The 12,639-nt window shown below is 33.2% G+C and overlaps 1 protein-coding gene across 1 annotated transcript; it reads left to right on the forward strand.

Moving 5' to 3' along the window:
* Positions 1-384: 384 nt before the first annotated feature.
* LOC128553330 (coiled-coil alpha-helical rod protein 1-like) lies at positions 385-11,749 on the forward strand. Its single transcript, XM_053534466.1, has 12 exons — positions 385-536; positions 1,131-1,241; positions 1,980-2,086; positions 3,158-3,270; positions 3,903-4,008; positions 4,442-4,566; positions 4,908-4,978; positions 5,491-5,608; positions 7,553-7,654; positions 8,186-8,337; positions 8,952-9,108; positions 10,731-11,749. The coding sequence occupies exons 1-12, from the start codon at positions 474-476 to the stop codon at positions 10,832-10,834; spliced, it is 1,329 nt and encodes a 442-aa protein (XP_053390441.1). The 5' UTR covers positions 385-473; the 3' UTR covers positions 10,835-11,749.
* Positions 11,750-12,639: the final 890 nt, after the last annotated feature.

Below are 12,639 nucleotides of genomic sequence, written 5' to 3' on the forward strand. Positions count from 1 at the left end.
AGTAAGTGCTTACTGACAGTGAAGGTTTGGCTGTCATGTGATAATGGTGGCCACAGCTATATTTATGTGTATATGATGGTAATCATCAGGGAAAACAACCTTTCAGTTGGGGAAATATCTAGAAACTACTACTAGTATTTGGGATTTTTCAAAAGTAGATTTCTTTGCCAACCGTGTACCTGTATATTTGGAAAATGAATGTTAGCTGTCAGTATGTGGGTTAAAAACAACATTAAAAAAACCAGTCTGTGGTGTCATAGTCACAGAGTTGTAAGCTGTAGATAAAGAGGTTTTGTTGGATTAAAAGTCTTAAGAAAATTAACAGCAACATTTAAGTTTTAAAAACGTAGCAGATTATCATTGTGTGATATCTTATATAAAGCAGTACACTAGATTTTTATTTCTGTCTGATTTCTTATTGGATTCCTTGTTTATATGTGTAATACAGGTGGAGAGAGAAAGTGTTTGCATTAATGGTACAGCAGAAGTCTTCAGATATTACATGTAAAAAAGACGAGAGCAACTGGAAAGCTAAGGTCTGTTTGATAGAATATTTTTCAGCCTTTAAAGTAATGAGATTTGTTGAGGTTTTAAGATACAAGTAACTTACTTGAAAGTTGAAATGCCTGAAGTCTGATTTAATACATGTGTTTGAGATTTCAGAGCTGACTTTTTAGTGCAGAAACATTAGCTTTCAGACTTACAAATTGGCTTGGTCTATTACGAACAAACATCATGAATATTCAGTTATAACATAGTTCAATTTTTCTGTCCGTTAGATAATTAAGGAAGTCAAAGTGTTGTATATGCTATGATAAACAATAGTTGATATGTGAACTGGTGAGAGAACATTATGACATCGAGTAGCTGCATAACGTCTGCTTCAGTACTACCTGGATAAATGAAAATCACATTTAGGCCTTGGGTTATTAGATAATTAACACTTGGTGTAGTACAGTAAATATTAATAAAAAGGTCTTGTGATTTGCCAGAGAAAGTGGAACACGTACATGCTAGATTTGAGACTATCACTGACCGAGTGATAAGTACTTAAGTATACCAGTACACATATCCAAAGTCATTTTAATTTTTCTGGGCTTCACTGATATTAGTTGATTGTTTTCATTCAGGTACGAGATTTAGAGCAGAAATTGTCATCAGCCAAGAACCAGATAGAACAGTTGTCACATGCCCTGTCAGACAAGGATGCCCAACTTAACATGGAATCTAATAATTGTAATGTAAGTACTACAGTAAGATGTATACTAGTCATTATACAAAACTTAACCCTTACCCTGCTAAATTTCTATAATGAACTTGTCCATCTTTCAATTTGGGCAATACCATTAACTGTTAAAAGGGGTGCTTACCAAAAAGATACTGACTGAATGGCGAACAGTGCAGATCATGACTACACTGGCCGCAAAGGCAGAAATAATGATGTCCAGCATGATAAGGGTTAATACTTGTCATAAGATGCAATAAGGTGGTTGTAGTTCAGATCAAAATATTAAGTTCATATAATTTTATACAAAAGTTACAAAATTATAAGTAATCTGAAGTTTGGGCATATTTTATGATTGTTTTGTCGCTAAAATATAATAAACAAGTACAGCTCTTACAGATATAAAACATGCAGTGCTGGTACTTTAAACAGAAAATTTTAAAATTGAAATTGTGAAAAGTTGATATATATTAACACACTTTAGTCCAGTGAATTAAAGAGTGGTGTTCCACATATTCGTTCAATGACAGAATGTTTGTTACGTAAATTTTGTACAATTAAAAACATTTTTTTGATATGATTCATATTTGAAAAAAAAATCAGCAGTCATTTTCCAGTAAGATGGAAGATGCTTAACAAATACATTCTTATAGTTTAAATAGAAGATGCTTAACACAAATATATTCTTATAGTTTTAGGTCTCTCTACCAGTCTAGTTCGTTATAATCTTTAAAACATATTATTTTGTTATCAGAGATTACAGTTGGAACTATCAGAAGCCCAGCAACTTGCCTTATGTTTGGACGACAGAGTACAAGAAAATGTTCAAAATGCTCAACTACTCCAGGAGTTTGCTGCAAGGTAGATAAACGTTAAAGGATTTGTTATTTAATCTGAACTGTAACAAAAATACCTGTAGATCTGTTTCATACAATTAACTTGTGGAGATCAAAATTAATGCTATTGTTTACTGGCAAGAGTTTTTTTTAGCTTGTCTGATTTAAAAAAAAAATAATTTACAAGGTATTGTTGTCACATGATTGTTGGAGTCGGCATTGGTTAAAATTTTTGTTTAGGTCCACCTTTTCTCAAAAACCAGAAGAGCTAAAACTTTGAAACTTTGCACACTTGTTTATCAACATTAGATGACTATGTAGGCCAAGAACCATAACTCTGATACGCATTTTGTTAGAATTATGGCCCTTTTTTGTACTTAGAAAATATTATTTTCTTTTTAAAATTTTTGTTTAGGTCCACTTTTTCCCAAAATCTGTAAGAGCTACAGCTTTGAATCTTTGCACACTTATTTATCATCTTTAGATGAATTATTAGGTAAGAAACCATAACTCTAACTTGCACTTTGTGAGAATTATGGCCCTTTTTTGTACTTAGAAAATCAGTATTTCTTGGTTGTTTTTTGTTTTAAGTTCACTTTTCTTGAATGCATACTATAGCTGTGAAACATTTTTTGTCATCAGTTAAAATGAGTAAGAAGGCCAAGACTCATAACTCTTTTCTTACATGTTGTCCAGCACTTACAAACGAGCAATGGCACCCGCAGGTACTGCTCTTGTGTTGTTTTTTTTCAATTCTTTGTTGTTTCTGGTTAACTCAGGTACTAGAGTACAAAACTATGAATATATTTAATGATCTCCTGAAGGATTTACGAAAGTAATATATCTTTCATCAAATGCCTTCTGTTGTTATTTCATGTGGAGTATTTGTCATTTTCTTTCAGTTAAGAAGTCAGTACTAGTACAGAATTAAGGCACACTGGTATGTTTATATGAATGCAGAATACTAACGAAAAATTATTTTAAACGCATAACAAATAAACCAGACTGCTCAAATATTAAGTTTTTCATGTGTTTCAAGAAAGGAATAAGTTGAACAGAAGAAAAGGTAAAGATAATTTGTCTTGATATTTTGTAGTGTTTGGGCAAAGTATCAAGAAAACCTGGAAATTCTGAACACAGCTATGGCCAGTCTGAAAGCTTACGGACAGAGAATCAGCTTTGCAAGTGGTCGCATGGAAATGTTACAAGGTAGTTAATGTATTACTGTAAAGAATTTGTTATTTGCATGCTATGATTTATTATTTGATTGCCGAAAATCTTCATTCTTCTTTTTTTTTTGTACAATTTCTGTTTTGGTTCTGTCCAAATGTATGCCCATGCTTGAGATAATGCACAACGGGTCTTCCTCCACCATGAAAACTGAAAATGTTGTCATATAACCTTAAATTGTGTATTTTAAACTGTAACTTTAAACCCAACAAAAACAAAACAAAATGCAGATGAATTTAACTATAAAATGACTTTAGATAATGCTAGATATCTCAGAGCTATTCTATGGAACTTAACCTTTAGCCTGCTAAAGTTCTATAATGGACTAGTCCATCATTCAATTTGGACAATACCATTTATCATTTGAAGGGGTATTTACTGAAAATTTACTGACTGAATAGCGAACAGTGCAGACCATGATCAGACTGCATGGATGTGCAGGCTGATCTTGGTCTGCTGATCTTGGTCTGCATTGGTCGCAAGGCAGAATCGACTACCGCCAGCAGGCTAAAGGTTAAACAGTGACCAAGAATTGAGCAACCTGATTTTTATCAAAGGGAGAACATGAGATCGGAATATTTTGCAGAATATTGTATCACTTGCATTTTCAGGATTATTTGCTCGAAAGGAAGCCATGCTGAAACTTCAGATAGAGAAAGGGGATATACCAGAGAGAGATGTCAGTCAGAATGTTGTAGAAATTGAGAAACAAGACAGGTATGATAGCATAAATTTTTTATATGATATTGTAGTCAGGTATTTTCACAATATCCCAGTGCTAGTACTACCATTGTATGTTTAAAGATATGTTTAAGAATGCTAGATGGCAAAACTTGTTCTCATGCACCTTGCTTTTAGATTTGGCCAGTTTCTGATTGAGATCGAATTTTACTTTTAAAGCGTTGTTAAAATTTTATGTCCCTATTATTAGAAGAGGGGGGTATATTATTTTTCTCATATAAGTTATTTGATTGGTTGGTCTGTCTGCCTGTAAACACTTTTGTTTCTGGTCAGTAACTAGAGAATACCTTGGTCTATGGGTTTCAGACTTTATTGCAGTAGATGTCCTCTGTTGTTTTGGAGATCAGTAGGTCAAAGGTCAAGGTCACTGTTACAGGTGTCTGCATATATTTTTTTATCGTTTTTTCAGTGAAGAAAGTTCCTATTTGTGTTGTGAATTGGAGAGAGTGACTCAAGAGAGGGATAATTTAGCTGCTCAAATAAAACAGGACTCCCTCACCTTGGACAGTAAAGTTCTCTCTATCAGAGCTCAAGGTAAGTTAATGCTTTTAATACTTGAGGTAACACAAACTGGGAAATAACTGATTTCTGCCTGACAAGTTGTTGGAAAGTTCAATGCTGTGAGAAGTAGCATTTTTTGTTTCCAGTCCTCCATCTTTGTTTTGAATGATGAACTTGTCATTTAGGCATAAGACTTTAATATGAAATCACAGGACACTTGTTTCACAGACACATATTTCACTGAAATTGTCTTGAAAGACAGCTTTGAACTCAAGTTACTGTAATAAACAATTCTACATAATTTTATAAAAAGGAGTGTTTAGTTTAATAATTATGTGGATTGTTTTTCAATTTTGATATCATGTATATTTCAGTTGAGGAGGAAATTGAAACATTAAAACAAACAAAATCTGATCTGGAAGGCATTGTACAGGACAAATCACAGGTTGAAATGATTTTGAATTTCTACAAGATTTATAGTATTTTCTTTCAGTTTCTTTTGAAATGTATGTTAAAATATCGTAAGCCAGCCCTGTTAGCTCGATAGGTAAAACACAAGACTATGAATTTAGAGGTACCAAGTCGAATTCTTGAGTGTAGTGTATGTTCTTTGTAATATTTTGACAGAAGACAGTGTGTCTGAAGTCATTAAACATCCACATAGTTCATGTGGGGAAGTTGTCACTTATATGCAGAGAACAAATTGTCAGCTATGCAGAACACGGGAATACTGTTTAGATTGACTGATTGGCATAACATAAGTGATAAACTGTTGACAAGACTGTGCCAGACTTTCATCAGACTGAATAAGTAGAATAAAGTAGTAACTTTTAAACTAAAACTGCAAATATATATCTTTACACTGGAATGAAAAAACGGTAAATTTTTCTTGTTTAGATAGTTATTTAAATCATAAATCAAATTCAGCTTTTCATAAGTGACTCTTTTATTTTATAGAAATGTGTCAAGCTGTCGGAGAAGTTGGAAAAATGTGAGAATGATTTGGACTATGCCAACCAGAATATAGAAGAACTAAAGACCTCACTGGGTAGACAAGAACTCAACATGCAACAGAGTAAGTGAATTTTCTGGTATCTGTTGAAAAAGAAATTTTACAGTAAAAGTTCCGTTACATTGGAAACTTTGCGAGTTTTAGTACATTATCAATTGTCCATGATTTTGTTTGAAGCATCCTAATGATAAATGTATCAAACAGCTTTGATGATAGCTTGGTGACCCGTTAGTAAAAGTTAAAGATGTGTTATTGTTTGTTACTACAGGATAAGATTTTAATTTTGTGTGTCTGAAATGTCTTAGTTTTTTTGCGAAAACGGCAGTTTCATGTGAATATAAATTTGTGGATTTCAACATTTAACAAAAAGATATATGAGAATTTTATTGTTTATGGTGATTTTGTGGATTAACGCAACCATGAATCTATAAAAAATAGTCCCCATGAATCCATAAAAAAGTAATCCCCAAACAATTTCAATGATTTCAGAGTATAAACGAATGAGGAAAAATAATACAGTTGAACTTCAATGGCTCGAACTCGGATCTTTCGAACAACCGGGATCGTTTGAACTCTTCGCCCGGTCCCGAATTTTTTCATTCTTTATTCTATATAGTTCTACCTCGGATCGCTCGGACTTCTAAAATTCGAACTCTCGAACTCATTTGGTGGTCCCTTCGGCTCAGTTACAGTGATAATTACACCTATTCAGTCAAACAGCCAATTTGTCGCCGGAATGGCTTGTGTTTACAAAGTTTTTCACACCTCTGCCTGACATTCGCCAAGCTTCCCCTTTAACCGGCATGTGCGTAGTTTTCACACGCTTATGTAATTAGCGTCGGTATACGACAAACAAATCAAACAAAGTGACTTTCGTTCACTGCAATGTTTTAATGGGCTTTGATTAATACGAATAAAATTATTTAAAATAATTGAGCAATGTCTGTCTTTATTTTTTCTGCATAAAAACGGGAGATTCGATGTTAACTTTCATACTGCTTTAGCATGGCTGAATAACTTAGTAAAGGACCCGGAAACGGGGGGATAGCAAAGTTGGCAACTGGAAAGCAAGGAACAAAACAAAAATAAGATCAAGAAACTTTAGAAACAACATATATAACGCCATCATCAAATGTGAAAAACTCAATATCATGTGTTAGAACTATGTACAAATCTCTCTCCAAATTAGAGTTCAACAAACGTTCGTCGGTTCAGTCCTCCGTCAAGGATTTATTCAAAAAATAAACTGTAAAACTGTATACTGTACATGACTCACTGATATTATGAATAAACTGACGTATGATCATTAGTTGTGTTGATTTCATGTGTCTATTTATAGCCTATGTCTACATGTGACGTCATTTGGTACTGTTTTCAAATATTTCTGTGTACATGTCCGTGAATTAATTGTTTGCGTTTTAACGTGTTTATATTTGAAAATGTTTGCACTGGACTATGATTCATAAAGGTTTGCTATTCATGTCTTCTTATTTGAATCTGTCTTCACCAAATTCTTATGATTATATATTAGTGTTTTATCTATGTTTTTTTCGTATCTATGTCATGTTTGAAAATAAATAATAAAGACTATTTCAGCATTTGTTTTTACATATCATCATATCATACACACCTGTAGGTATAATATGACAATATATTACGATGTAAGGTTTGTAACACATCATGCCCTCGAATTCCCAAATTCAAAATGGCCGCCATTTGGATGGCTCGAACAACAAAAAACTCGAACTTATTTCAACGGGACCCTTGAGTTCGAGCCATCGAAGTTCGACTGTAATTTGCTCTTCCATATTTTCTGATATTAATATGATAGTAATTGTGATGTATTGTCTTATAAGTTGGTATATACATCTACTCATAATATAGTTGTATGTTTGTATGTATGCTTGGTCAGTATTTAATATACTCTAGAGCTAGTCACTCCGTGTTGTTTCTTTCTTCAAGTATATGACATGGTGTCATAAGTGGGATCTGTTTTCCATTTTTCAGTACTAGAAGAACAGAGACACGAGGTTGAGAACCAATTCTCTGACAGACTGGCCGACATGGACAGACAAATTAATGAGGCTAAACGAGAACATGCAAAAGCAGGTTTGTTACCATAGCTTGATTTTCAACTTTTACATATAAACATATTATATAACGTTTGTTCATTCATTTCGCCTGTTGCTGACAAAAAATGGATCCAGAGATATCTTTAAAAGTAAAAAGATTTTTTCATGAAAGTCTAAACTACAATGGTTATGGGACAGTATACGGTTTTTCTTTCTCCTTAATGACCATTAACAGCCTAATGCCTCACAGTTGTCTCAGTATTAACCTGCTGAAAAAGTCTGGAAATAAAAATAGTCCTGTTACATGTACTTGTATACACAAAGTGTTTTGGATAACATGTCAGAGGTTGTTTGCCAGAGCTAAAGTAAGTACACCTCTGTCTTAGTAGAACACCCTGTCTAGATTTTCTAAAAATAGTGTTTTGTATAAGACTTATTTACATTGAACCTTCCTTGAAAAACTAGAAATGAAATCCATAATTTCTTTAACAACTTTATTGGTATGTGTAAGTTGAAAACTGATGGAGGGGAATGAATTTTTATTGTGATGTATGTTGTTTGTATTCAGTGGTATCAGTACGGCAGTTAGAAAGACAGATGACAAGAGAGAAGGAACGTTTTACTGAACAGTTGTCAACTACCGAGGAACATTATAAACGTCAACTTGACCTACTTCAGGGGCAACTTAAAGCTGTTGAGAAGGAAAGAAATCTCATGATGGTAAATCATTGGATTCTTTTTCGTTATTCATCATTTTTATTGTTTTAGCCATAAAATTATTGTTTTATAAATAGAGATTTCATACTTATATGATAATTTTGTAGAATTTCATTCTGTACTTTTAATAAGAATCAACTGTTCCCCAGTTCAAATCCAATTCAGATGAAACTTGGTTTACATCATCAACATGGAGTTGAGATGCATATATCTTTGGGACTTATGTCTAATAATTATTTTTTTAAAGTTATGCCCATTTTTTTAATGTAACCATATTACAACTTCATCTGTAGCACGTGTACTCTACTCCATCAGTTTCTATCCATTGAAATTACATTTGGTACACATTATGAACATGGATTTTACACGCGCATATTATTGGGAATTTCATGTCATTTTTTTTTTAGTTTTTCTCTTTCTTGACAATATTTTATTCTATCAAGCATTTTAGGGGCATGTGTTGTCAGTATAAACTTTCTCATGCCAGGCCCATGGTAAATAAGATATATTTTGATCATACTTAAGTCCCTGTTTTGTTAATTAATTTTTGTTTTCAGTTTTCTTTATACCATCATTTCAGAATTTAGTATTATTCTTCTATATTAATTTGAAATTAGGCAACTCTTCGACAAGAAGGACTTGTGGGTAAATTAAAGAGTGAGAGACTGGAACCAGTCACACATAATTGGGATAGGGATGAGGAACTAGTCAGGGATCATACAGAGCCAGTATCTAGTACAGTAGTCACATATTCGCAACCAGAAATACAGCAAGGTAAACAATTTATTTTCATTGCTCAGTGTTATTTTTTACATCAAGAAAAACATATTTAAAGGATCAGTGTGTGTATTAACTGAATGAAGAATGATTATGGTTAAAAGTTATTAATTTTGTTGGTTCTTTACTAACCTAAATTACTGTTTGGTCCACCAAATCTGGAAGGTTTCTTTTTTCAGTCAGATTCTAGATGTAAGTTATATATTGTTCTAAAGATCTCTGGGGGCATCTGTGGCTGCGTGCTTAAGATTGTTAAATATGAATCACTTGTCCCACACGGCTGTTGGTTAGAAACTACACTTGAGATATAGAATTTTTTCATGTGAAGAAGCCATCCAGCCGGCTTACGGAAAGTTGATGGTTCTACCCAGGTGCATCCCCATGATGAAATAATGCCTGCAGAGGCACCTGGGGTCTTCCTCCGCCATCAAAAACTTGGAAAGTTGCCATATGACCTACAGTGGTGTTGTTGTGACGTTAAATGTTACAAAAACGAAAAAATCAAAGATCTCCAGGGTTGATAGTGAAAACTTTTTAAACTTTAAAGATATTTTTAATAATATGAATTTTATGGTATTTCCCTACATGTATGTGAAATATTGGTACATGAAAAATTTAGGAAATTATTGTTTTCGAAATTGTACAGATTTTTAAAGGAAAATACTTACATTGCATTTATGCATACTTACCAGTAGCTATAACCTCCAATCTGACTGAAGTACATCTCCTATTACGCTACGCATAGGATCTGAGAACGACCTATTCATAGCCTCGTTCTGACGACCCTTTCGCTAGCCAATCAGAGCCTAACTTACAACATCTTGCAAATCTACCTGTAGCCTTGACTTTTGATATTTACAATTCTTATGTCGTAATGTATCAGACAGCCGGCTAGCTCAGTCGGTAGGCCACTTGCTTTGTAAGCGAGGTGTCCCGGGTTCGAGCCCTAGAATAACTGCACATTTTTCTTACTCTTTGACATTCGAACAAGTCGTCTGATTGGATAAAATAAAAATAGCAATACTGGAAATCCAAAATATACAGAAGACGAATGTGAATGGGTCGTTCTCAGATCTTCGTTTAGAAGATCAAGTACTTTAGTCAGATTGCTATAACCTCCATTTAATAAAGTCATGTTAACTGAATTTTAAAAAACTTTTTGATGGTCAAAATGGCTGAAATTTACATTTTTCATATTTTGTTTTAATGTTAAATTTAAAACTAATCAAGATATTTAAAAATTTCCTATTAACACCTTTGGAGTTCTTTTGAATGACATGTCATGTGAATGGTATTGTAATATACTGAAAAAGAAATCAAGTACAAAATTTATTGTTTCGGTAAAGGTAGATGGAATAGTAATTATCTGTTACAATTCATTATATTTAACCCATATAATGCTGGGCACAACTGATTCTGCCCTTGTGACCAGTGTAGATCATGATCAGCCTGCACATCCGTGCAGTCTGATCATAATCTGCACTGTTCGCCATTGTCAGTATCTTTTTGGTAAGCACCCGTTTTAACAGTTAATGGTACTGTCCAAATTGAAAGATGGATAAGTTCATTATAGAATATTAGCAGGGTCAGGGTTAACAGGTTTTTCTGTATATTTGCAGAGACAGATGAAGCACTGACAACAGTGTTAGAAGATCTCAAGTCACTCACTGACGCTGTGTTAAAAGACGATAATTCTGAAACTGACTCGGAAAATGATTTATAGCATTAACTTACAATGTGGCATCAACTTAATGTCTGTGATACACAATGTGCTAAGCTTAGTTCATGTGCATGACGTTAACGTCTGCAAGAAGGCCTGTATAGGAGAGATCGCCGTGACGTCACACGTTAACATCTGTTTATCTGGTGGTTGGCAAAACAAATGATTTTAACACCGTTTGCGTATTGAATCAGAATTTTTAATTTTTAATAACTTTTTTGCTCATTTATGGATTTTCAAAATTCAAAAAGATTTGAAATACTAACAATCTTCATATTTTTGTATCCAAATATCTTTTTTCAATGAATAACCGTTTTAAATGACATATAATTTTAAAAGCGGCGTAGTGATTTTCACAACCTTTAGAAAAACAGTGTAAGTTAAGCGTTCATAATTAATCCATTTTATTTCGAAATAACAATTAAAAGTAATCAATAAATTGCTTGTTTTATAACCTTTCCATTGATCAAAAAATTATTTATATAATTTGTGTTTTAAGAAAGTTTAGACCGTTAGAAAAACATCACTGTTTACAAAAAACATGGACGGTCGGCTTCTGCCCACCCGATTACAGTCTTATCAGTTCTAAAAATAGAATTTGTATACAAACACGATCTCTCCTATTGTTGCCAATGTTCGGTCAGCTTCCACATGTTTTAGTCAGGGCACTACAAATAACTAGTGCAAATATATCAAGCTAGTGTACTTGTTGTCATGGTAACAGGCTTGCTTGTTTAAACAGGTAAAGTGTGTGGGACTGACCTGATGGCTCAGTTGCAAGGGCTGCATTCTCATCCTAGGACAACTTCCATTGGATGAAGCTAGTATACATATATACTGTTATATATAATCTGCTGCAATGATGATAACTTAATGTGCTTCACTTAGTTGATATATAAAATATAACAGATTAAAGTATTTTTGTCTTGTTTTGTGAATTATATAAGCATTTTTCCAGAATTCTGTTGATATTTTTTCACTGCGTCCTATACATGAGTGCGACCTATAATCGGCCGATTACGGTAAAGCCAACACAGCATTCTTTGGATCATCAAATTAAGCTTTTCTATCATCAAGATTGAAGTCCTATAAAGCTTAATTTGCTAAAGGGAATAATATTGACTTGGTTGTCACATTTTTTTGTGAATATAATTTTTTTTCTTATTTCCTACTTTAGGTAATTGTTAATATACAAATTTTTCATGAGTTTGAATATTTAATTAGCATAGACAGTATTGCTGAAACCAGTTGGTATTACCTCCCTTTATGGCTCTTGCAGTACTGTTATAAGCTCAAAAGCAACATTGAAAGTATTGCATTTCTAACCATGTAATTATAAATATATATTCTTCTTAAATGCGCACATTTGATTGGTCGAAAAGGGTTCACATGCGGGTCCACAAAAAGTGATAATGACTCCTGTGATATCATTTTTTCTTATATGTATGAAAAATGGGCCAGTCAAATGAGTGCATTTTAGAAGAGCATATAATATAACAGTTATAGACTTGTGTTACGGTCAATATGTGTTTTTATTGACCTCGGCATAAGTCGATAATTGTATAATATTCACTATTTGGGCAGCTGCTTTATCTGTTTCTAACGTTTTAAAAGCACTATGGAAGTTTATGGACCAAATGACTGATTAATTCATTTGATATCATCCAGTAATTTACAGAATAACTACAGGGATGATACCATAGAAAAACAAACACCTCTACAATAATATTTTTTCTGTTAGATAAACCTCTCCAAAAGCAACAACTTTTAAAACACTCGCATTTTCGTTATTATTTACATTTATAAGG

This window comes from Mercenaria mercenaria, unplaced genomic scaffold (genome assembly GCF_021730395.1).
Source record: "Mercenaria mercenaria strain notata unplaced genomic scaffold, MADL_Memer_1 contig_3709, whole genome shotgun sequence".
Taxonomy (NCBI): Eukaryota; Metazoa; Mollusca; class Bivalvia; order Venerida; family Veneridae; genus Mercenaria; species Mercenaria mercenaria.